This window comes from Petromyzon marinus, chromosome 52 (genome assembly GCF_048934315.1).
Source record: "Petromyzon marinus isolate PM22_M1 ecotype Great Lakes invasive population chromosome 52, UKy_Petmar_22M1.pri1.0, whole genome shotgun sequence".
NCBI classification, from domain to species: Eukaryota; Metazoa; Chordata; class Hyperoartia; order Petromyzontiformes; family Petromyzontidae; genus Petromyzon; species Petromyzon marinus.
The window spans coordinates 6,452,729-6,477,201 of NC_133718.1; the positions used below are offsets into that span (position 1 = coordinate 6,452,729).

The following is a 24,473-nucleotide window of genomic DNA, read 5'->3' on the forward strand; positions in this document are numbered from 1 at the left end:
ACGACAAACAACATGTACCACCAAACCCTGTAGCCGTAGCTGGCCGCATGAGTCACTCCCCAACAGCAGGAGCATCAGTCGAAGTATCAACATTTTTCAATGCACCTTTAAAGATCAGCACGCTTATGAGGATGTTCAGCTCGGACTTTTCACGAGCAGAAAGATTGAAGAAAGTGCGAGTTATGTTTGCATCGCCATGAGAATCAGAATCTTTATTTCGACTGGTTGAATCCAATGAGCCATGAAGCTCTTTGCACATGCACAATTAAGGCAGGTCGGCAAGGTACACCAACAAACAATACGCACACGTATGCTTGGTTCTTTCGGTAAAGTAACGTAGAAGGGAAACAATAAAATAATAAAAATATAAAAAAAAAATTCTCACGACGTTTCGACTGCAACACAACCAATCATCATCAGGTGTGAAAACCACAGCAAGAAAATAAAAAAGTGGCGGTTTTTTTAACGTTAGCACCACGGAAAGCGATTTGGCAGTTATTCAGATGGACGAGTCCATCTATGTTCGGAAAAGAGGAGCGGGGAGACGAAAATAATGGATGCGGTCTGAAAGCCACCGTAAGCGTGAACGATCAATTAAGACCCGAAATGGTTCATCAAATCGCTCTCCGTGGTGCTAACGTTAAAAAAGCCACTTTTTCAAATTTCCTTGCTGATGATTGCTTGTGTTGCAGTCGAAACGTCGTGAGAATTTTATTATTTTATTGTTTCTCTTCTACGTGACTTTACCGAAAGAACCAAGAATATGAATCCCTGCAGTCACGAAAGCTTTAAATAAAAATTTACCACGCACACAAACAAACAATAGCGCACAATAGACGCAAGAGGGAAAGCAAGTCACAAAAAAATTAAATGAATAATAAATACATTCATCATATAATCTTGATTTGAAGCTTTCGCGACTGCAGGAATCCATAGTCACGTGACTTGACCGAAAGAACCAAGGAGTATTCATACAAGTCGGATTTATCAAGCCCCAGACCACACCCAAGGTAACGCATCAGCCGTGATTGACCTCTTGACCTTGAGTTACGTCACGATACATTTTCTCAGACCGTCGTCACCCAGAACGCGTCTGCTGCACACAGCAGCGCTCCCTCTTGTTTGACGTCTTGATTACGAGCCCGACCGTCCGGCCTGACCGCCGTTTGTTTTCTTTTCATCGCGTCTTGCTGACATTTTACAAGAAATAACGTCGTGTTTTATTACACGCGCGCCCGTCCCCAGAGGTCGGCGCGCTCGGGTTAGAGTCTGACCTCCGACGACGCAGATGACATTTCGCTCGATGCCGCCATTTCGACTGTCCGACAGACGACATCGGTGACCTTCAATTTTTCATTTATTCGCGCGCGAAATAGCGTGCGGTGAGAGTTATTGGCTTGGTTTTCGATTTTTTTCCTTTTCCCGCAGGTTTAATAAAGTAGCTCGCAGAGTTTGTCTATATCAAGGGAATGGAGGTGTACTGGCATTCGCGGTAAGATGTTAAATACCTCGCCTGGTGTACAGAAGGTCGTGGGTTCGATCCCGACCTTGACGCCTGTCGTGTATTTGGGGTTTGCGTGTCTCTCCCCGTGGTTGCGTGGATTATTTTTCCGGGTGCTCCGGTTTTCCCCATCCACATTTAGAAACGTGCGTTTCGATTATTTGTCCGCTATAAATTTCCACATGCTAAGCCACTTTGTTGAGCTATCATTTGTGGCCAAATCGCTTCTGAAAAAGACCTACATAGCTCTCTCCCGTAACAAATTGTTAAATCTCGGATTGGATGGTGATGGAAATCTCTGCCGGCTGACACACACACACACACGCGGAGTAGGAATACGACGCAGCATGAGTGGCGATCGGCGATGCGTAGCTTTCTCACTTTTAAAATAGATTTTCCAAATCCCGTAGCGATGTATTGGACCTGCCGATTACATTGGCGTTTGAAATTAAAGTTGTGTGATTTAATGGTAATTAAATACATATCCCAACTATATAGGCGGGCTTTCCCCAATACTACACAGCATATAAATACACGCAACCAGCCATTGATCATGGTTGATGATGGTGACAGCCTTGCGTAAGATTAAATCACAGAATTTTCACGACTGCATTAATTGTAATTAAATACAATTGTGTAAAATGTGTAAATTTACAAACTTTAAATGGAAAATAATATTACAACTGTATATATGAAAACACGGTTAACTCGGCAACAGCCGTATCGTGATCATTGTGAGACCTCCTTTGCCAGTAGCAAGATATAGTAATAGGTTTTTACCCATACTCTTTGGTTCTGTTCGGTAAAGTCACGTAGGTAAAAAATAAAACAACAAAAATCACGACGTTTCGGCCACAACACAAGCGGCCTTCATCAGGTGAAGGGACCAGGCTGTCTCGAGGATAGCGCTGATGAAGGCCGCTTGTGTTGTGGCCGAAACGTCGTGATTTTTGTTGTTTTATTTTTTACCTACGTGACTTTACCGAATAGAACCAAAGAGTATGGATCCTTGCAGTCACGAAAGCTTTAAATCTAGAGGTTTTTACCCTTTTATCTGGCACCAAAACTGACACCTTTATACAAGGGATCATGTTTGCAATAACCACAACACAAGCAGTCAAAATGCAAACAAAAGAGACAACTCTGATAATAATATGCACTGTCCTTGAAATTGATTGGTCCACACCCGAGACGGCTTTTCTTAGAGCCTAGTCTCCACTGGTGTTGGACCAGATGACGCCAAAAGGCGTACAACTCAAAAACAGCGCACTATCAGAGTATTGAGAGCTCGGGGTAAGCATTTTGAGTTGTACGCCTTTTGGCATCATCTGGTCCAACACCAGTGGAGGCTAGACTCTAAGAAAATCCGTCTCGGGTGTGGACCAATCAATTTCAAGGACAGTGCCAATATCATTATCAGAGTTGTCTCTTTTTGTTGCATTTTGACTGCTTGTGTTGTGGTTATTGCAAACATGATCCCATGTATAAAGGTGTCAGTTTTGGTGCCAGATAAAAGGGTAAAAACCTATTACTGTATCGTGATCACTTCCACAGTTGTGACAATGTGTTGTGCCGCTGTAAATAAATCAATTCGCATTGTTCATAGTTTCATAGACATTTGAAAAGTTTATCCGCATTTTAAATATAAAATTTGCACGTGGAAGGCGCACATTATTCTGCATATCTAACAATTGACGACAGGTTTGTTCCTTTCACCTGAAGAAGGCCACTTGTGTTGTGGCCGAAACGTCGTGAGAATTGTATTGTTTTATTTTATTATTTTATTCTCATTCTACGTGACTTTACCGAAAGAACCAAAGAAGAAAAAACACAATAAAAATAATACTATGTAAGCATATTTGTAAAATAAATGACAGTAGTAGATTTTGGAAACTAGATAAAATTATGGTTTATTTGAAATTGTACATTTCCTTGGTAATTTTTTTTATTTTTTATTTTCCGCGGGCCCCTGCAGTAGCCTCTCGCGGACCAGCAGGGGTCCGCAGACCACAAGTTGCGAACCACTGATCTTGAGGTAAAACCTCTAGTCTGACATTGGAGGCCTAGAGTTAAAGCCTTTGACATGAGATCCAGAGGTAAAACCTCTGACCTGACACTGGAGATCCAGAGGTAAAACCTCTGACCTTATTCTCTGACCTTACCTGACACTGGAGGTCCAGAGGTAAAACCTCTGGTCTGACACGAGAGATATATGGACACAACTTTTAAAATCGCCCCGCAAAGCTCCCACTTAAAGGTCTATAACGCTCAAATGTTGCACGAATATGGTTTATCCTATAAGCTTATACGTATACCTCTAAACACGCGCAAACAATAACATTTAAATGTTAGCTATGAGGTTCGGCTAACTGCGATAAGTGGTCTCAGCCTTTGGTTTGAAGCCCAGGCTGACGGAGGTTTGTTACCTGGAACATCGTCAGGGCCACCGACGCCAGAATGTGGGGCCATCCATAAATGACGTCACGCACCTGGGGGGGGAGGGGGGTCAGACATTTGTGACGATGTGTGACGAGGGGGGGGGGGAGTTTGAGAAATGTGACGTCACATCAAAATGCGCAACTTTAAATAAATATAGACAACACGTTCTAATTAATTAAATAGACTTTGTAATGAATGTTTTCTCCTACAACATCAGAGTGCAGCGCCACATTAAATACGCACTGCAATGACAATAGTTTAAAGCGATTTGAAGCATGTTTTATTTTTTTTTTGGGGGGGGGGGGAGAGATGGCAGAGCTTTGTGACGTCATATTTGAAAGAGGGGGTGGGGTCTGACTTTTTGTGACGCCGTGTGATGAGGGGGGGGGGAGGTCAAAAATCGTCCAAAATTTCGTGACGTCATTTATGGACGGCCCCTGTGGCATCGCAGGCACGCTGTGGACAAGCGAGGGTGGAGCGATGCGAGGTGGTCGTCTAAACGAGACAGCGAGACACCCCGAGAAGGAGGGAACGCACCACGCATTGGGGCTCGCGTGCAGTCGCTCGAACGACACGAGATGGAGGAAAGGCGGAAGTGAAAAGTTCTTCAGGAACGGCTGATGGGTTTTGACTTGAAACTTTCGTGACTGCAGGAATTCATATTGTTGGTTCTTTCGGTAAAGTCACGTAGATAGAATAAAAAAATAAAAATACAAAAATTTATATAAAATGTTAAATAATAAATTTAAAATATAATATTTTTTATTTTATTTTCTATCTAAGTGACTTTACCGAAAGAACCAAGAAAATGTTGATGGGTTATTTCTTTTTTTTACATGATGCTGAAAGGCTTAAGTGGTCGTTTCTTCTCTGGCCTGGCACCTCCGATTAGCGCGGTTGGCTACGTACGGTGCGAAAGAAGTTCAACATACACAGGTTTCCGCGTGTTGTTTGAAACGTACGGTTTTCCGGTCTGCACTGATTTTTTTTCTGTTGTGATGAGTTTCTTGTCATTTGAATGTGTTGTACGCCTTGATTGGTCGCTACGTCGCAGGGCCGTGACAGGCGGCGGCGGCGGCGTCGGCGGCTTGTGGAGGCCTTCATCCAACAGTGGATAGATCATGGCTGATGATGATGAGAGTAGGAAGCCATAAGAGTCTGCTACCGGTTACTGCTAAATGTGCCTTCATCCAGCAGTGGATTTATCATGGCAAATGACGAAGACGAGAGTCGAAAGCCAGAAGAGTCTTGCTGCTGCCGGCTACTGGTAAATAAATATGCATTCTGCACGTGCAGCATATAATTTAAAGTCGGGGTGTGTATGCAATATTTACATACAGCTCAGACGCTCATTCAAAATTTATACAGGCCTATGCATACTCACGTGCATATGCAGGAATACTTGTATATTTCATCTAATCCTATAACAGTCAAACACACGCACTGGGTATAGAGGCTGCATTGGGAGCTGTCGAAATGGGCAATTGTTATTATTTCATAGCGGGTTTCCTTAATTATATTAATGGCCTAAAGTCAAACGACATTTCCCCCACTGCATTGCATCTCACTGGGCTGAGATTCAAACATTGCCTCTCCTCCCGTGTCTCTCTAACACTCCGCTCTGATCTCATCTCTCCACTCTCTCCCTTGTCAGGGCTGCTGAATAATGGATGGGGCTTACTGGCGCCGATGCTGCTGCCTATTATAGACGGAGCTCTGCTTTCGTGATGTCTTCATTAGTGGCTGGGGTTGGTCCTGGAGGATAAATATATAACGGCATCAGATTTACCCTACAACTACATACTTGCACTGCGATAGTGCAACACTTAGGGCACTGCGCTACGAACCCGGCGACCCCAGTTCGATTTCCGCTCATGGCCAAACACCAGCGACGATTGTCTGAACCGGTCGTGGGCCTCCCCTAGGTCGACTCGGCCTCAAATGAGTTTCTTGTGCGGTGTGTAGTAAACATCGCCACTGTGGTGACAAAGGCGGCCGGGCGTGGTGTTGGCCACCCACCCCCTCGTGTGCCTGGCGGTCATTCATAGGTGCTCGCTAACAGCACTTGCCCCCAACAGCCTGTTCAGGCTATACGGGGAATCTTTGTCTTTCTTTGGTAGAGAGTGCCTGTGTGTGTGTTTATGATGGGGATGCAGTCGTGGTTAGTGCACTGCTCAATGGTGAATATATAAACCGGTCCTGGGCCTCACCAAGGTCGACTCAGCCTTCAAATGAGTGCCTGGTGGTGTGTACGTGGACACCGGCACTGGGTAGACCAGGGGTCGGCTCTTTCAGGGCTGCCTTCGTGACGTTAGTCGTTAATGACCGTCTCGCAATCACGTGCCTTGCACCTCTTTAGCTTTTTAGCGAACAAAAAAAAGATGCCTCTTATTATTATTTTGCTTTGGCGACCCCCGCGAGTGTAGGGTAGACAAAGGTCAACCAGGCGGGCGTGGTGTGCTGACCTCACCACCACTCCCAACTCGTGCAGGAGAATTCCAGCCTTGATAGGTGCTCGCCAATAGTACTCGCACCAACAGTTCACCAACCCGGATTGACCAGTGTGATCTCCACCCACCCCGCAGTGGACTGAACAAGGTTGTGCGTATGATGCATGTCATCCGTATGCAAGTGACGTGGTTATACAAGGGTGTGTTCTTTGATGAGCTGAATGATGGTTGGTTATGCAATGAGTTTGAATGTTTTCAGTTTGACATCGATTTTTTTTATTACTTGATAAATGTTTGGTCTTCGGTGAGTGTTGGATTTGTTTGTAATTAAGTTGAGTTTATTGTTTCAAATCAAACATTCCACCCACACATTGTCAACGGTTACACAATGCATACAACAATGTTTCATTCATATACAGTATCTGTCTCTCTACACAAAAGATAACGTATTTATTACACTATCGATCCACATTAGTTTGTGTTTTTATCAAAGGTAACCGCACTGACAAACGTGACGTTACGCCAACCCCCTGCCTACTAACACTATTCTTTATTTTACGAGGTAAGGCCCACTGAGCTGTATAGCTCTTTTTGCAGGAGCGACCTGGCTATCACAAATGATAGCTCAACAAAGTGGCTTATCATCGTTTGCACATTTATAGCAGACAAATAGTTCCAAAACGCATCCATCGCGAAGCCAATTCACCCATCAACTCGTAAGCGTGTGGCTTTGCGCTGGTTAACACTTCGAGTGTATTAAATATAGAACGCACACCGTCTGCTTCAGTGAACGTTAAAGATCTCTAAAAACCATTCAAATCGAGCAGGTCACTGTCTGAAGGCGTCATTGTAGATCTGGTGGTAGGTCCGGTTGTAGGTATGGCAGTAGATCTGGTGGTAGGTCTAGTTATATACAGGCAGTAGATATGGTGGTAGTTCCAGTTATAGGTATGGCAGTAGATCTGGTGGTAGGTCTAGCTATAGGTATGGCAGTAGATCTGGTGGTAGGTCTAGCTATATACAGGCAGTAGATCTGGTGGTAGGTTTAGCTATATACAGGCAGTAGATCTGGTGGTAGGTCTAGCTATATACAGGCAGTAGATCTGGTGGTAGGTCTAGCTATATACAGGCAGTAGATCTGGTGGTAGGTCTAGCTATGTACAGGCAGTAGATATGGTGGTAGGTCTAGCTATATACAGGCAGTAGATCTGGTGGTAAGTCTAGCTATATACAGGCAGTAGATATGGTGGTAGGTCTACCTATATACAGGCAGTAGATCTGGTGGTAGGTCTAGCTATATACAGGCAGTAGATCTGGTGGTAGGTCTAGCTATATACAGGCAGTAGATCTGGTGGTAGGTCTAGCTATATACAGGCAGTAGATCTGGTGGTAGGTCTAGCTATATACAGGCAGTAGATCTGGTGGTAGGTCTAGCTATATACAGGCAGTAGATCTGGTGGTAGGTCCGGTTGTAGATATGGCAGTAGATCTGGTGGTAGGTCTAGCTATATACAGGCAGTAGATCTGGTGGTAGGTCTAGCTATATACAGGCAGTAGATCTGGTGGTAGGTCTAGCTATATACAGGCAGTAGATATGGTGGTAGGTCCAGTTATAGGTATGGCACTAGATCTGGTGGTACGTCCGGTTGTAGGTATGGCAGTAGATCTGGTGGTAAGTCCAAATGTCAGCTTGGCAGCCGACGTTCTTCGTCCGGACAAGGCTGAGAAAACATTGGAATACGTTTCGCTCTGGAACGTGCGCATACTTGACAAAAAAAAATGTCGTTGAGGTCACATCCACATTTTTAGTTTCGTTTGTGTCTTGTGACCAGGCAAGGGGAATTCTGATCTATATATATACACACACGCGCATAACTCACCCACACACTACTAAGCTGCTATCTGGCTCAGTAATGTGAAAATAAAGAGCAGTAAAACTCTTCTGAACACACGTCCAGATTGCTACACGAGAAGACCCTGCCGTTGCAGGTAAAAATGTGTGCCGCGCTGTTTAAAAAAAAATAATAGTTATTTAAGGCCACAGTGAGGTATATAAAATATACTTTGCAATGAAGTTGCTGAGTTAAAGTGTTCCGTGAAAGTTGAACTTATCCGTTGCGAAGTTGAACTGTTGGCTCTGTTGCTTCGCTGTATAACGTGTGGATTACAGCGCCTTATGTAGACAACCCGCGTGGTGAAGTATGGTCGGATAGCCCCGCGGTCATGCACGGCACAGAGACTGCCCCATCCAGCAGTGGATAGACACCACTGACTCGTGCAATGCACACGCGCACTCGACGTGCAGTACACGTATAATTATTGTCACTATATCGGAGTAAGACTTGTTTTAAACAAAAATGTTAAACGTTGTTAGGGCAATGGTAACCAGACACTGCTGCAGGTGTCATCTGTAATGGAGGAGAGGAGTCTTACTCACACTGTGGTACAGTATTATTATTAAGTTTGTTTTTACCAAGAAAGGTCTCACCGAGTCTCCAAACTCTTTATCAAGGGGGTCTTGCCAGGTTATTTACAGTCGGGGACGGGTGGGCGATGTTCATGGGCGCCACCGGTGGCTTCAGAGATGTTAACTACTTCGCCCGGTATACAGGAGGTTGTGGGTTCGATCCAGACCTGACGCCTGCTGCTGTATATTTGAAGTTTGCGTCTCTCTTTCTCATCATCATCATCACGGTGGCTAGGAGATGTTGACGACCTCGCGAGGTATACAGGAGGTCGTAGGTTCGATCCCGACCTGACGCCTGTTGTATATTTGAAGTTTGCGTCTCTCTTTCTCATCATCATCATCACGGTGGTAAGATGTTAACTACCTCTCCTGGTATGCATGAGGTTGTGGGTTTGATCTCAACCCTAACGCCTACTGCTGTATATTTGAAGTTTGTGTGTGTGTCTCTCTCTCTCCCCACGGATTTTTGTCTGGCTCCTCGGGGTTTTCTCTCCGAATCAACATCACCGCGCGTATATGGCTGCTGCTTTAAATGTCCACGTGATAAGCCACTTCGTTTAGGTATCATAAATGTCCCGGTCGCTTCTGAAAAAAGCTCAGTGGGACTTGAGCTCGCAAAATAAAACAAAAATGTATTCTAGTTTAGTTTTATTGCGGGTCGAAGAGCCTCCATTCGAAAGGCTTTCCTCTACAATGTGGTCCAGATGTCTTGTGACCCCCCTCCCCCCCCAATTAATTAACCCCAAACATATTTTTCCTTTTCCCATATAAATTTTTTGTTTGAAATAAACCTCATCTGGAAAAAAGAATGACCTTTTCGATAATTAAATGTGGGTCACAAGACGTCTGGGCTACCGTGTCGAGAGGCTACATTTGATCCACTCTTCCACGCTGGTCAGACGTCTTGGGAGAGGTGAGAGTTGCCGACGTTTCACCCCACATCCTTCCCCACTCTAACTGTAGAGACGGCGAGCGTGGCAACTAACTACACCACAGCGCCAAAGCAGCAGCAGCAGAAGCAGCCATCCCTTGTTGATACAGTCACGGCGTTAACAATCACTACTCACGTGACGTTCATTGAAAAGTTGATATCAGCTGTAATCAACCCGTTGTATGCGGACGGTGTAGGTTACAAAACACACGGTCATCGTAAGGCATTGTCTATCCACTGCTGCATGAAGGCTGCCATCCCCAAAACTGTTATGTTCCACGCCCTTCACCAATCCGCACTGACCATCGTGGTGAAGTATGGCTAAATGTACAGTAGCCCTCCGTTAGTCCACTGTTGGATGAGGCCCTCTGCTTAATCATACTTCAGCACGCCGGCCTCTACGGGCAGGTACTGTGCGGCGCCATTTGTTATCAATGATGGCATTAAAGGGTACACGTTAAATCCTGAATCGATAATATCGTGCCTAATTAAGCATCTGGTAATTACCCTTTGATCATTAGGCAGGAGGGAGCTCTGTTTGCTATGAGATATATATGTTAACTATTTTACGATTATTGCAATATCAGTTTTCCATACCTTGGTCAGTGTAACTACGAGGTGACTGGTTGTATTTATGGAGATGCCATACGCGTGCATGTGCAGTTTTAATTCCACTTTCATAATTTGTATCTGTGGATAACTTTCCAAAGGGTCTATGGGATTCGAGAGTTCGTGTTCGAGTCAGGCTTAGGATTTGCAATAGGGTGCTTTATCTGGCTCGTAGAGAATTGGCCAAATCCATCCAATACAGAATGCTCAACTGGAAATCCTCCGGTCTAGCCCAGGGGTCGGCACCCAAAATAAAACGAAGAGACAATTTTGTTTTTTGAATTCGGTAAACAACAAAAAAAAACCTCAGTATTTCACAAGCCGCAATGCTCTCTGGTGAATACCAGACGGTCCTGAAAGAGCCGCATGGGGTCCCCGGATCCGCAGGTCGAGCCTGATTGCAGTATGTGTGTGTGTGCGGTCAGCCCGCAACTCATACTCTGATAGTTGCAAATCCTTAATCAGGGATGGGGGGAGGGTGGCGACGACGTAGCCCATCTTAATGATCATCATCACCATCATCTCTTTGCTGGTGATGAGTCATTGTGTGGATGGACTGGTTGCCACCAGAGGAATGTGGAATTTCTGCCCCTGACCCGAGGCTTACCCAGCACAGGAGAGCACCAACCAGCACTTTGTTTGGACAGGGAGACGCGCTGACACACGTTTTGAAAACTTAAAGGTGAGTTATTGAATACCCGCATCAAATATATACCGCGTGAGGCTGCGACTGCTGGTTGGAGTATGTGTGACGGATTTCCACGGAATAAACAAAACTGTTCATTTCAAAACGGAGCGTGACCTTTGGTGTGCATGTGTGTGCGTGTTTATTTTGCAGTGGAAGAATTAGAGACCAAGAACATCGATTTCATGGCTTTTGCAAACTATTTCTTGAGGCTTTTCGGTACATCTCTTTTCCTATCACGGTTTACTGCATCCGATGCATCCAAGGCAATGCGCCACCCTGCTCAAATGAGCGGGCAGGCGCATTTCCACCCTGTGGTGGAAATTCCAAATTCCCACGGCAGGGGTTTGTCTCGCATAGATCAACCAGAGTTTGACTTTACACAATTTAGTACCGATTGTTTCTTAACCTGGGAAAGATGGGAGGCTGCCCCCCCCCCCCCCCACCACACTCCAGAATTTGGACTCGCACATTTTGCTTGCGAGACGATTCACCTAAATACAGCATCACTCGGCATGGCCTTTGCTACTGAATAAATGTATGAAGGATGCCGTTATTGGCATATGTAGATTGAAACATTCATTGTTTTTTACATTGATGTGCAGATTTTCATGAGCAAGTTCCGTTTTCTCAGCGTACAGTTTTCGTTTATCTTTGTTGACCCAGATCCACTTGCAATAGCGACTTGGGTACGAGCTCGCAAAACGCGACTTGCGTACGAGTTTGGGCATTCCCTCGCTTGCAATCCGTGGTTATCGCCCGCTATGATACGTGTGTGAGAAACATAGAAACGGATGGAGGGAATGGATGAGACCAAGTAGGAGCGCAAAAAAAAAGCGTGGAGAAATCCATTCTGGGATTTACTCGGAAAGAGAAGCAGACAGAAATAGAAGCTTATGGATCAGGCACTAACACACAAATGAAGGGACATTGAATGGTAATAAAAGTAAGTGGGCTTAGGCGGTAATAGGTTGCTAGAATGCATGATGTCCAGTGGACTGGACTTGTGACAGAACGGCAGCCAACGGTGAGGATGACCACCATGGACCATGGAGATGGAGCGATGAGGTTAGCTCGACGCGGTGGCTAGGAGATGTTAACTACCTCGCCTGGTATACAGGAGGTCGTGGGTTTGATCCCGATCCTTGACGCCTGCTGCTGTATATTTGGATTTGCAGGGGGTTTTTTCGTGGTCGCCTGGATTTTTCTCAGGGTCCTCTGGGGTTTCCCTCCACATTTAGAAACATGCGTTTAGGGTATTTGGTTTCTAATATACATTGCCACGTGATAAGCCACTTCATTAAGCTATCATTTATGGACAGGTCGCTTCTGAAAAAAGCTATAGAGCTACATAGCTCAGTGGAACTTACCTGATTAACCAAAACGTTTTTCTCGTATAGTTTCATATTCAGGAGCAAGATGGGTCGTGGAATTGTAGGACTACTGAGGCTTGACGTCAGTGTTGGGTGACATTCATCTAGCAGTGGATAGACTATCGCTGGTCTACTCATGAAGTGTCATTAGATGTGGTGGTATTTATATGCTATATATATAAAACAACTGTTGTTTCTGTATTGTTATCACTCCCGCTCTTCAGGTTGGACAGATGATGAGTTTGAGACTTATCGGACCACAACGGAATTTGGATACGAATTCAACGAAGGTAATAACTGGGTTACGTATATCACGTGTCATGTATGCGTCGCAGGTCTCTTCTTCCTTATACTCGAGGCTTGTGTGTGCGGGCGGCGGCGTACGTCACGCACACACTCAGTCGGAGACGAGGTAGGCGCAGGAGGCACCGTCCTCCACTTTTATTGTTGTCGAGTTCACGCCACCAACTCCGGCCCCCTTTCTCTCACGACCACGCTGCCACACGACCCGGCCCAGACACGACCCTGTCCGCGTTGCACCCACGGCGTCGACCGAGACCGCCAACAACTGCCCGGCCGCGCAATCATCGGGCGAAGGCGGCGGCGACGAAGACGACGAGACGACTTTCTTTTGAGCCTCGACCCAATTGGTGCTCGACCAGATGACGCCAAAAGGAGTGCGCCTTTTGGCGTCATCTGGTCGAGCACCAATTGGGTCGAGGGTCAAAAGGAAGCCGTCCCTTGGTGTGGACCAATCATTTTCAAGGACAATGCATATATTATCATAGTATGTTTTTTGTTTGCATTTTGACCGCAGGAATTGTGGTTAATGCAGACATGAATCCTCGTAAAAAGGTTTCAGTTTTGGTGCCAAAAAAAGGGGAAAAACCCTATTATTACATTTTGGTACTGGCAAAGGAGGTCTAATGATAATGACGACGAGACGAGTCCACTCCCAGAACCGGCAGCCCAGAGCTCTCCGGAGCTCTCCGCTGCTTTTATTCCCCTCGGCGCGGCCTGGCTCCACCCTGGCTCCGCCCTGGCCCAGCCCTGGCTCCGCCCTGGCCCTGCCCTGGCCCCACCCTGGCCACGCCTCCCTTCTCGAACCCTCCAGAGGGTTCCAGGGGCCTCCCCACGAGGTCCACCGTGACCCTTGCCCCAGTTCCTCCGCCCTGCCGGCACACGCACACAGCCGCGGATATGATCAACGGCGTGCGCGCTAAGTGCCTACCTGCAGCTGCTGTACAACATTCAGCGCTGTGTCACTACATATGTTTGTATGTATGTTGAACTTCTTTTGCACCGTACGTAGCCAACTGTGATAATCGGAGATGTATGTAGAATACACGTAATGTGTTTGTTATTCGGGGAATGGTAGCGCAGTCGTGAGCACACTGCACTACGCACTCAGCGACCTGAGTTTCATTCCCCACCACGGTTAACATAATTGGACGGAGATGACAGCTTGTGCATTATAAGCATGATATACTGAATTGCAAAGTTGCAGTAGTTAAAATACTTTAGGCAGGCTTATATTTGAGTGACCTGCAGGTATAGAACTTTGAAGCGATTTTTAAATATCGCTGAAGTACAGCAAAGGAAACAAAACGGTGAAAGTACAAATACAATTACAAGGTCTAGATTTAAAGCTTTCGTGACTGCTAGGATCCATACTCTTTGGTTCTATTGGGTAAAGTCACGTAGGTGAAAATAAAATAACAAAAAATCACCTACGTGACTTTACCCAATAGAACCAAAGAGTACAATTACAAGGTTACTATCACAGGAAATGTTACATCGTGAAAACTGGTGTCGTGTTGTAGCGTGAAACATCGCGCTGCAGCAAACTAAGGAAAGTGTACGTGACTGCAGGTGTGTACAGGATTATCAGCTCTTCATTGCTGAAGAACCCTTACATTGCACTCTCTCTGACTCAGGCCATGTAATGATATTCACCTGCGTGTTAGGGGCCGTCCATAAATATCGTCACGCGATTTTGGACGATTTTTGACCCGCCCCCCCTTCGACCCCCCCCCCTCAAATATGACGTCACAAAGCTCTGCCCCCCCCCCAAAAAAAAAAACATGCTTCAAATCGCTTTAAACTATTGTCATTGTAGTGCGCATTTAATGTGGCGCTGCACTCTGACGTTGTAGGAGAAAACATTTATTAAAAAGTATATTTAATTAAGTAGAACGTGTTGTCTATATTTATTTAAAGTTGCGCATTTTGATGTGACGTCACATTTCTCACCCCCCCCCCCCTCCTCGTCACAAATCGTCACAAATGTCTGACCCCACCCCCCCTAGGTGCGTGACGTCATTTATGGACGGCTCCTTAAATGGGTTCAGAAGAATGATGACGCCTCTGTGTAAAAGTCACTGAACAGCGCTCTGTGTGTGTCTGTGTGTCTGCGTGCCTGTGTGTCTGTGCGTCTGCGTGTCTGTGCGTCTGCGTGTCTGTGTGTCTGCGCGTCTGTGCGTCTGTGCGTCTGCGCGTCTGTGTGTGCGTCTGCGCGTCTGCGTCTGCGCGTCTGTGTGTCTGTGCATCTGTGTGTCTGTGCGTCTGTGTGTCTGCGCGTCTGCGCGTCTCTGTGTCTGCGTGCGTCTCTAGAAGGGAGGCTCGAAAGTATTCAGGATGGATCGTGCTTTCAGTTCAACTTTTACAACAACAAGAGTCGTGACCAGCGGCGTTACGAGGCACTGGGAGAGGTTAGACGCGAACCAGGGATGGAATCTTCACCGATTTTAACAAAAACAAAGAACTGACCCAGCACCGCTGAGATCCTGGATTTACAGTTATGGCTTTTTTGTTTTGCCACCCGTGGGGTGCCCCCTCTTCACCAACCCGCACTGACCAGCGTGGTGAAGTATGGTCAAACAACCTCCAGACTGACGGGGTGTGGGCAGGCCTTCATCCAGAAGTGGATTGACAAGGAGCTTTACATTGTTTGAACACGACAGTGAACACGACAGTGTACAGGGAAGCCAACAGTGGTGGTTAAATTAAGAATGGACTGGCATCCGCCATAGTAATGTGGAATTTCCACCTGTTTCTTGGAACCGCAGTGGAGTTGAGCACTGCCCAACAATCTTGTGACGTTGTCTTGTGTCAATTTCTAGGTCATAACCGAGTACGTGTACGAACTTCTGGTGAAGGAATGTGGACTGGAAAAGCATTACGTTCCTGTGAGTGTAAAAAATACACAGTTTATGTATCCTCCACCTCGTAGTGTAATGTACCAAGTTTGTCTTAAACTCTTTTGTTAAATTGCCATAGAGTCGTTAAATCATTCCTGGACAATGGCCCAACAGACTGGTCTCTGGTGGGGGGTGGGGGATCTCTGGACAAGTAGAGTAACAGGCTAGTTTCTATTGGCGTATACAAACAATAGACGGACATTTCTCCGGCGGGTGCTCGGGGTTTGCAGGTCGAAGCCATAAATGACAATGAACCCTTCAGCTTCATCTTCATGAGCCCCGGGGCGCTGCAGCAGGAGAAGCTGCTGCTGCTCGTTCACGGGAGCGGAGTGGTGCGGGCCGGCCAGTGGGCTCGGAGGCTCATCATCAACGATTGCCTCGACTCCGGCACTCAGATCCCCTACATCAAGCAAGCCATGGAGGTAAATGGAGCCGGCACCGTTGTGCACTTCAGCCGTGATGGTGATTAACAGGTATTCTTTGGGTCTTTCGGTAAAGTCACGTCGATAGGTTCAAAGAAAAACTACGACGTTTCGATCGCAACACAAGCTAGCGTTCGTCCGGACGACGAACGCTTGTGTTGCGATCGAAACGTCCAAAGACCAAAAGAATATGAATTCCTGCAGTCACGAAAGCTTTAAGTTGAGATTAACAGATAATTATTTCTGGGTCACCATCCGCAGGGGGTGCCACTCCAGTGCCTGTCTCGGTGACCTGCCCTCCTCAACCCCGCAAGCACCGCCCCACCTTTCACAACCTCCTCTTCCTGATTACATCCCCTACACCTTCCTGCAACATTCCATTGAGAACTTGCAAGTTGCTTGAACCCTATCCTGCTATAAAATTCCTAGCATGCTCGGAATGCAACTGCTCATCAGCCAGAAGCCTCTTTTCCAAGTTACTGTGTCAAAAGTCCATCCTCTGGAATGCACGGTGGTCTTTCGTGATGTGAAGAAATACATTTGTGGTCAAGAATACCGAGCGACTAGCAGCCAAATGAGTTAACGCCTCCGTGGTGTAACGTCCATTGTAAGAGACGGAGCGATGAAATCAGCTCGTGTACAGGTCCTCGATGCATTGCCATGTCACAATACAGTCAGGCCTTCGTCCAGCAATGGGTAGAGATCACAGCTCGCGATGGTCCATAACATAATGCGACGACCTGACTCGCCTCTCCGCAGGAAGGGTACGGTGTCGTGGTGCTGAACCCCAACGACAACCGCATTGACGGAGAGAGGCTGGAGAGGGAGAGAAAGAGGATGGAGGCCGACAAGAAGGTGTGGGCTGTGTGACCTGGAGCCAACGGGCGTTGCTCGCGAACCTGGAAACCTCACGGAGTCTCACCCGCACGCCGCTCCCCTCGTTCGCTGCGGCAGAGTGACAACCACTGCCATCACCAACCACTGCCATCACCAACCACTGCCATCACCAACCACTGCCATCACCAACCACTGCCATCACCACCACTGCCATCACCAACCACTGCCATCACCAACCACTGCCATCACCAACCACTGCCATCACCAACCACTGCCATCACCAACCACTGCCATCACCACCACTGCCATCACCAACCACTGCCATCACCAGCACTGCCATCACCAACCACTGCCATCACCAACCACTACCATCACCAACCACTGCCATCACCAACCACTGCCATCACCAACCACTGCCATCACCACCACTGCCATCACCACCACTGCCATCACCACCACTGCCATCACCACACTGCCATCACCAACCACTGCCATCACCACCACTGCCATCACCAACCACTACCATCATCACCACTGCCATCACCAACCACTGCCATCACCAACCACTGCCATCACCACCACTGCCATCACCACCACTGCCATCACCAACCACTGCCATCACCACACTGCCATCACCACCACTGCCATCACCACCACTGCCATCACCACCACTGCCATCACCAACCACTGCCATCACCACACTGCCATCACCACCACTGCCATCACCACCACTGCCATCACCACCACTGCCATCGCCACCACTGCCGCATCGAACTTTACCACAACCCAGGCGTGCTTCGTCCACTTAGGCGGCGATGGTTCGCCGTCCCACCAAGCAACTGGAGATGAGAAATTATTTTTCGGATGAAATTTTTTCTTTCTATAAATTGTTTAGTTGCGTTTAAAAAAAAACATTTAATATAATAATTCTGTCAACGTGAATTGCCGAATGAAGATAACATTTTAAGGCGTCCGAGTGAGAGATTGTCCCCCCTTCATTCATTGCCATTTGCTTCGCATTTTAGCCACGCAGTTTGAGACCCATTCGGGACGGTGAAGAAGGCACCCGTGGCTGTGGTGACCAAGTCACAACGCGAGGTCGCACTGCGCAAATGTAGCAGGCCGCGTTCTTTTGGCAGCGCCTAAGGGGTTGTTTCGTGTGGAACTAGAGGGTTATGGGTCGAGCATTTGAGTGCTTTGTTGTTTCGTATTGTTTTGTTTATAAATGCCTCACCGTTGATAGATAAGACAGTTACATCACTTTCACGGGAAGGCCAAAATAACACGACGGGGTGTTTCTTGATTAGAACGCCACATTTTCAGAGGTCACTCACAACAGCCCCAACTCGTGGACATGTCACGAGCCGCCACTGACAACAACTTCTACCATCACCACAACTACTTCTACAACGACCACGGAGTTGACATTAACCCAGTCCCCCTTATCGTGTCGTTCCGTCGTTCACGATTTCAGGGTCCGCAGCCCAATTCTATGGACGCCAACGCTGCAAGCGACTTGAGGATGAGCGGTAGATGGAGAGGGAGGCATCAGAGATATCACTACATCAGGGTGAGAAGCAATGAGCAATGCATTCGTCAGATCACGATCGTCATGGTTATTATCCACATCGGCAGCAGAATTGTCATCTTTGTAATCGTGGTTTTTGTCACATTGACTCAAATGATTTCCTTGATCGTAATCGTTATCGTTGACATTATTGCCCGCGTGAAATACTCAGCTTTCTCTGAGCTTGCGAGATGCTTTTGACATCAAGTTGTAACAAACCAGGTGCCAGCGTCCAATGGCAACGGAGGTTTTCCGTCGACGCGTTCTGTTCCCGTTGTCTCTCCCCTCCCGAGGACAACGAAAGCCCCGAGCAGCACCTGCGGTACGTGTGGCAGCACTTCGTGCAAAAGTCCAGAGCAACAAGAGTCTTCCTGGTGGCTCATAGCTGCGGTGGCGTACACTTTGTTAACGTGGTGAGGTTTAAATATTTGGCTTAAAGCTTTCGTGACCGCAGGAATTCATATTCTTTGTGTCTTTCGGTAAAGTCACGTAGATCGGTTCAAAGAAGCCTATCTATTTTGATTTAAAGCTTTCGTGACTGCAGGGATTCATATTCTCGGTGTGGTTTTCACACCTGATGATGATTGCTTGTGTTGCAGTCGAAACGTCGTGAGAATTTTATTGTTTTATATTTTTATTATTTTATTGTTTCCCTTCTACGTGACTTTACCGAAAGAACCAAGAATATGAAGGCTATCTATCTTTCGGTAAAGTCACGTAGATAGGTTTCTTTGAACCGATCTACGTGACTTTACCGAAAGACCCAAAGAATGTGGTAAAGTTGATAGATGGTCTGGTGAGCCGCCTCAAGATGCGCTCACGTTCATACTGTACAGCAAAGATGCTCCCGGCCTTCACAACCAACACTGACCAGCATTGGTGAAGTATGGTCATAGGGAGGCCCTTAGCCGGCAGCGGTTTTGACTAAAAGGGAATGTACATGTGCGTAATGATAACACGTACGCTGTGTGTGTGTGGGCAACAGGTCAGCAGTTATCCCGCTGTGCTGGACAGGTTGTCAGCCGTGGCTTTGACTGCCTCCCCCCACCGTCTTCCTCAGAAGAACAAAACAATGTTGGAATGGTTTAAAAAGGTGGGAATGACACTCATAGCTTGATTGCAATGCTGCTGCCAATTCTGTTTACAACACACATTTAGAGTGTTGTGTTTGGAATGTGGCTTGTTTGGCAAGTGCGAATGAGTGTTCTGAAAGCGTAACCGTTACAGCCCTCTCCATATTTGGGCTCCCAGGGGTGTAAAGCCGGCAGTAAAGATAGATGGCTGTACAGCACTGATGAGTCCTAATGAGAATGAAATTGGCCCACAGTTTCATTAGACCTCCTTTGCCAGTACCAAAATGTAATAATAGGGTTTTTCCTCTTTATTCTGGCAACAAAACTGAAACCTTTTTTTACAAGGATTCATGTCTGCATTAACCACAATACCTGCAGTCAAAATGCAAACAAAAAACATACTATGATAATATGATGCATTGTCCTTGAAACTGATTGGTCCACACGAAGGGACGGCTTTCTTTTGAGCCTCGACCCAATTGGTGCTCGACCAGATGACGCCAAAAGGCGTATACAGCTCAAAGACAATGCACTATTCAGTTTCAAGGACAATGCATCATAGTATCATAGTATGTTTTTTGTTTGCACTTTGACTGCAGGTATTGTGGTTAATGCAGACATGAATCGTCGTAAAAAAAGGTTTCAGTTTTGTTGCCAGAAAAAAAGGGGAAAACCCCTGTTATTATGGTCTACAGTTCTTTCTTTATTTTCACCGATGCCTGAAGGGACAGCCACGCTTGCAACTCTTTTGCGTTGGCGTTCTAAACGATATGGTCATGAGAACATTATAGGAGCAACGTGGCCACATGACACGCACGCAAGGCATGATGGGAGTTGCACCTTCCCGCTGTTTCTTAGCTCACATTTTGCTGCTGTATGTGTGGATGTGCGTGCGTGGCTGTTTGGGTCTGTGCTTATTCAAGTGTGCTTGCGTGTGTGTACAGAACAGTGTCAACTGGGTGACCAGTTCAGAGGCTTTGGACACCAGAATTCATGGACATGGAGATGCCTATGTCCAGCTCTCCGCTGGTCAGTAATCCACACCATCTACTTACGTACACGGATTTATTAAATAGGATGCTGATTGGCAATTATAGTCGTGCGCGTGTGATCATTATTCACTCGAGCTAGACCGGGGGTCTGCAACCTGCAGCTCCAGAGCCGTTTGCGGGTCTTTAACAACTGCTTAGTGATGTTATTTACTAAGAAACGTCCTCTATTCACGTGCATTGTGGCTCTTGAAATGCTGAGTGTTTTTTTACCGAATTCGGAAAAAAATGTCTCTTCTTGTCATTTTGGGTTGCCGACCCGTGAGCTGGACTGGGTCGAGACAATCAACTCGCTACACTTGAGAAACAAGTTTAATTATGGGGGGCTGACATGGCCATTGGTGAATATGACAAAGCCACTTTGAACGCCTTAAGAGTGAGAGAGACCCAGACCTAGGTATTGAGCAAAGGATCTCAGCACTAGCAGCCTAGGGACTCTGATATAGTCATTATGAATCCCCCCCCCCAATGAAATTGTAATTGCACATGATCTTATTTCAACTCAAAATGTATCTTATCACCGCAGGCACAACGCAGCACGACATGACCTCTTGGCTTGCGCTTCAGTCCATCTTTATATACTTCGACAATAAATTGGAAAATCCTGACTACCAGCCCGCAAGAGACAAACCAGACGAAACAGGCGAAGTCGTCAGGAGGAGACGGAGGTGACTGCGTCGCGACTTCGAATGCGGCGGGCAGTGACGACGTTAGAGACGGGAAGGGCTTCGATGGTGGACCCAAATCAAGTGACTATGTGAGGGCTACCGTCCCCCGCCATCACTGAATTGTCGTTTCCGTTGCTCACCGACTCCCCCGTTCCATTCATACCGCTACCTCCCCGGCTGCTCTGTCAGGTCCAGACTACCGACCCCTAATGCCTCGCCCCCCTGTACCTCTGCCTGGGATGTCGACCGCGTTTGCGTAGCTTAATTAGCGGCTCGTACGCTTTGCGCTCGCGATGCGCTATCCTGTTCAACGGCGGCGTGCCGCGGTGGAGCGCGCTCGCAAAGTAAAACCCCGTCCTGCACGGGAATAAACAGGCGCGGCGCGCCCCCGTGGGATTCCCTCCCACCCACGCTCCACGCGCTTAAGCAAAAACAAACACGCCGCGATTACTTTGCTCCGATTTAACGGGCTGTTTACACGGCTGCGTATTCGCACACGCCAGGCGCTTAATTCGCTATTAGACAATAGCGCGAGTGCGCGACCACCACCCCGTCACACAGGCGTGCGAGCGCAAAGCGCTACTGTAGGCTATTGCGCAGGTACGCGAGCGCTGGGCACCACCAAAGATATTCGTGTAGGTACGCACGCGCTGAACAATACTGTAAACGATCGTACAGGTACCGGCACTAAGCACGTTCTACTCCCTTATTCGCTGCAAACAGCCGCGTATGCGCGCGAACACAAAACACTCTGTACACACTCGTACCGGTATGCGAACACCAAACACTCCGTCTCCCTCCTCGCACTCACAGTGACCACGACACAGCTTTATCCTATTAGTGGTTTTATTCCCCGCGAGTATCGAACTAGACTGTGTGTGTCAGTACGGAGCAGCAGGACAGGTCTAACCTATCTCGCTACTGCCTGATACTTCATGGACCTGTCTGCCCTCTATTTTCTCTCCGAATTTCGTCCCTTTGTCTTACCTCTCTCCCTCGTACTTACGGTCCGACCTCGCAGCGATGGAGGTCGCGGATAGATGATGCTGTAAACAGGATCTGGCTGTTCTCTGCCCCGTCTCACGGACGTGCGAGTAACAGTCAGGTGACGGCTCCCCGATCCCTCCCTCCTGTTGATCTCCAGTCAAATAATAAAATGGCCCCGTGCTTCCCCAAAGCGTCCCTCTTTATCCTCCTTTCAAAGCCCTCGGACCGCCCATCCGCGGTGCATCACGGGTCAGGCCGTTAATCCGCGGTGCATCATGGGTAGGGCCGTTAATCCGCGGTGCATCATGGGTAGGGCCGTTAATCCGCGGTGTATCATGGGTAGGACCGTTAATCCGCGGTGCATCATGGGTAGGGCCGTTAATCCGCGGTGCATCATGGGTAGGGCCGTTAATCCGCGGTGCATCATGGGTAGGGCCGTTAATCCGCGGTGTATCATGGGTAGGACCGTTAATACGCGGTGCATCATGGGTAGATACGCTAGCCCGCGGTGCACCATGGGTAGAGACGCTTAACCCACGCTGCCCCTCTCCCCACCTGTCTGCTGGTCCGTGTGTGTCTTGGGCATCTCCTCACTGCGGTTCTCAGTGAGTTCGCCGTGGTCATTTAATTCTAAGTTAAGCCACGGCGCCGCAGTGCCATTTGGCCTGGGGGGGGGGGGGGGTTGTCTGCCAATTCCCTGACCCTGAGAAACCGTGGAGCACCCCCACGAGGGGGCCTCTCGGGTAAAAACTCAGGGCAGGTGCCCCCCTCCCCATGAGGCCCTACTTGAGTGTGTGTGTTTAGGTGGGGGGGGGGGGAAGTGCTGTGATGGGAGCCGGGTGGCTTCTCGGTCGCAGCAGCACAGCGACGGGCCCGGTTTCGACGGAGCGGCTTCGCTGTTGTGGCACCACAACATCGCACGCTGAGACGGCTCGCGATGAGCGGGACGAGGAGAGACAACGTTGCAGAAAAGCAGGGAGAACTACGGTCATCCTTGCAGCGGATTTTGCGAGCCATCGAACAAAGACGGCCAAACCCACACCGCCGGTGTCCGATGACGCCGTGCGGACCATTACTCCACCACTTCTCCACTCCCCCCCCCTCCCCCATCAAATACACCCCCCCCAACAGTTTATAACAGTTTACAACTGTTGGCGGGGGGGGGGGGGAAGTAGATGTGGGGTAGACGTGCTTCTGCGGCCGTCTGGAACGTTCTTCCTTCCGATATTAGGAAATTACTGGAGCTCTGCACTTTTAAAACGAGAATGAAAAAGGCACTGCTTTAGAACTGCTTTTTGTTTTTTTTTATTTTTTTGCCCTTACCCCACAATTCGGATTAGCACGGTTGGCCACGTACGGCGTGAGAGAAGTTCAACATCGATACACTCCCCACCAGGCACTCATTTAACGCCGAGTTGACATATGGGAGGGCGTTCAGAGTTAACACTCAAAGATACACACACGTACATGCATGTGCACGTTTATGTAATGACTGGTGGAGTCGAAGGTTTGTTTGAAAGTGCTGTTCACAATGACAAATGTACAAGCCAACTGTTATGAAATAAAAAGATTTGCAAAAACGTGTGCGTCTATGAGTATTCACATTCATATATGTACACAAATCTAAGTAAGGGTACATCGCTAAATATGTTCTCGGAATATATTTCTCACCGGTAATCCGTTGCGTGACATCTAAACTACCTCAATTGTACAAACACAACGCTGACTTTCCAGCGGAATGCACGATTAACCTGAACCGCCATAGGATCCGTATTAAATCAAAGGTGATAATCCCACACGCATACAAATGCGCCGGTTACACACGAGGCTGAAGGATGGTGAGGCTGTTGAGCAGGGGTAGGTGTTCTCCGACTTAGCGCTGCGACCTCACGGCTGATCGCTGGCCACGGCTCGCACAAGTGGCGGTCGGGGGATGTTGAAAGTTTTTTTTAAATTATTTATTTCATTTCATTTATTGGGTATAACCCTGTGAGTCATTCGGCTCTTGAATCGGGTGCAACCGCAACAAGCAAAAATAAAAAAACATGAACAAGAAAACATCTTAAAGTGACTATGTGACTGTGCAAACAGAAAATCCAGGAAAAAAACATCAAAATATTCCTGGAAAAGCACCGTACACCAACGCTGTGTGCAAAAATCCCAGTGGGACGCAAGTCAAACAACAACAACCACAAGACAACTAAGATTAAAGCCA

General features: G+C 47.5%; 1 protein-coding gene and 1 long non-coding RNA gene across 2 annotated transcripts; one reads left to right on the plus strand and one right to left on the minus strand.

The window, feature by feature from the left end:
- Positions 1 to 4,329: 4,329 nt before the first annotated feature.
- On the plus strand, positions 4,330 to 23,838 carry LOC116953481 (cotranscriptional regulator ARB2A homolog). Its single transcript, XM_032973717.2, has 12 exons — positions 4,330 to 4,876; positions 11,236 to 11,301; positions 12,680 to 12,745; positions 15,069 to 15,166; positions 15,578 to 15,643; positions 15,886 to 16,077; positions 16,837 to 16,932; positions 18,389 to 18,484; positions 18,775 to 18,894; positions 19,467 to 19,574; positions 20,499 to 20,583; positions 21,130 to 23,838. Exons 1-12 carry the CDS (start codon positions 4,777 to 4,779, stop codon positions 21,273 to 21,275), a joined length of 1,239 nt encoding a protein of 412 aa, XP_032829608.1. The 5' UTR covers positions 4,330 to 4,776; the 3' UTR covers positions 21,276 to 23,838.
- Positions 12,869 to 22,347, minus strand: LOC142931312 (uncharacterized). Its single transcript, XR_012947314.1, has 2 exons — positions 22,259 to 22,347; positions 12,869 to 13,627 (listed from the first exon to the last, which is right to left on the minus strand). It is a non-coding gene; the product is annotated as an uncharacterized LOC142931312 (long non-coding RNA).
- Positions 23,839 to 24,473: the final 635 nt, after the last annotated feature.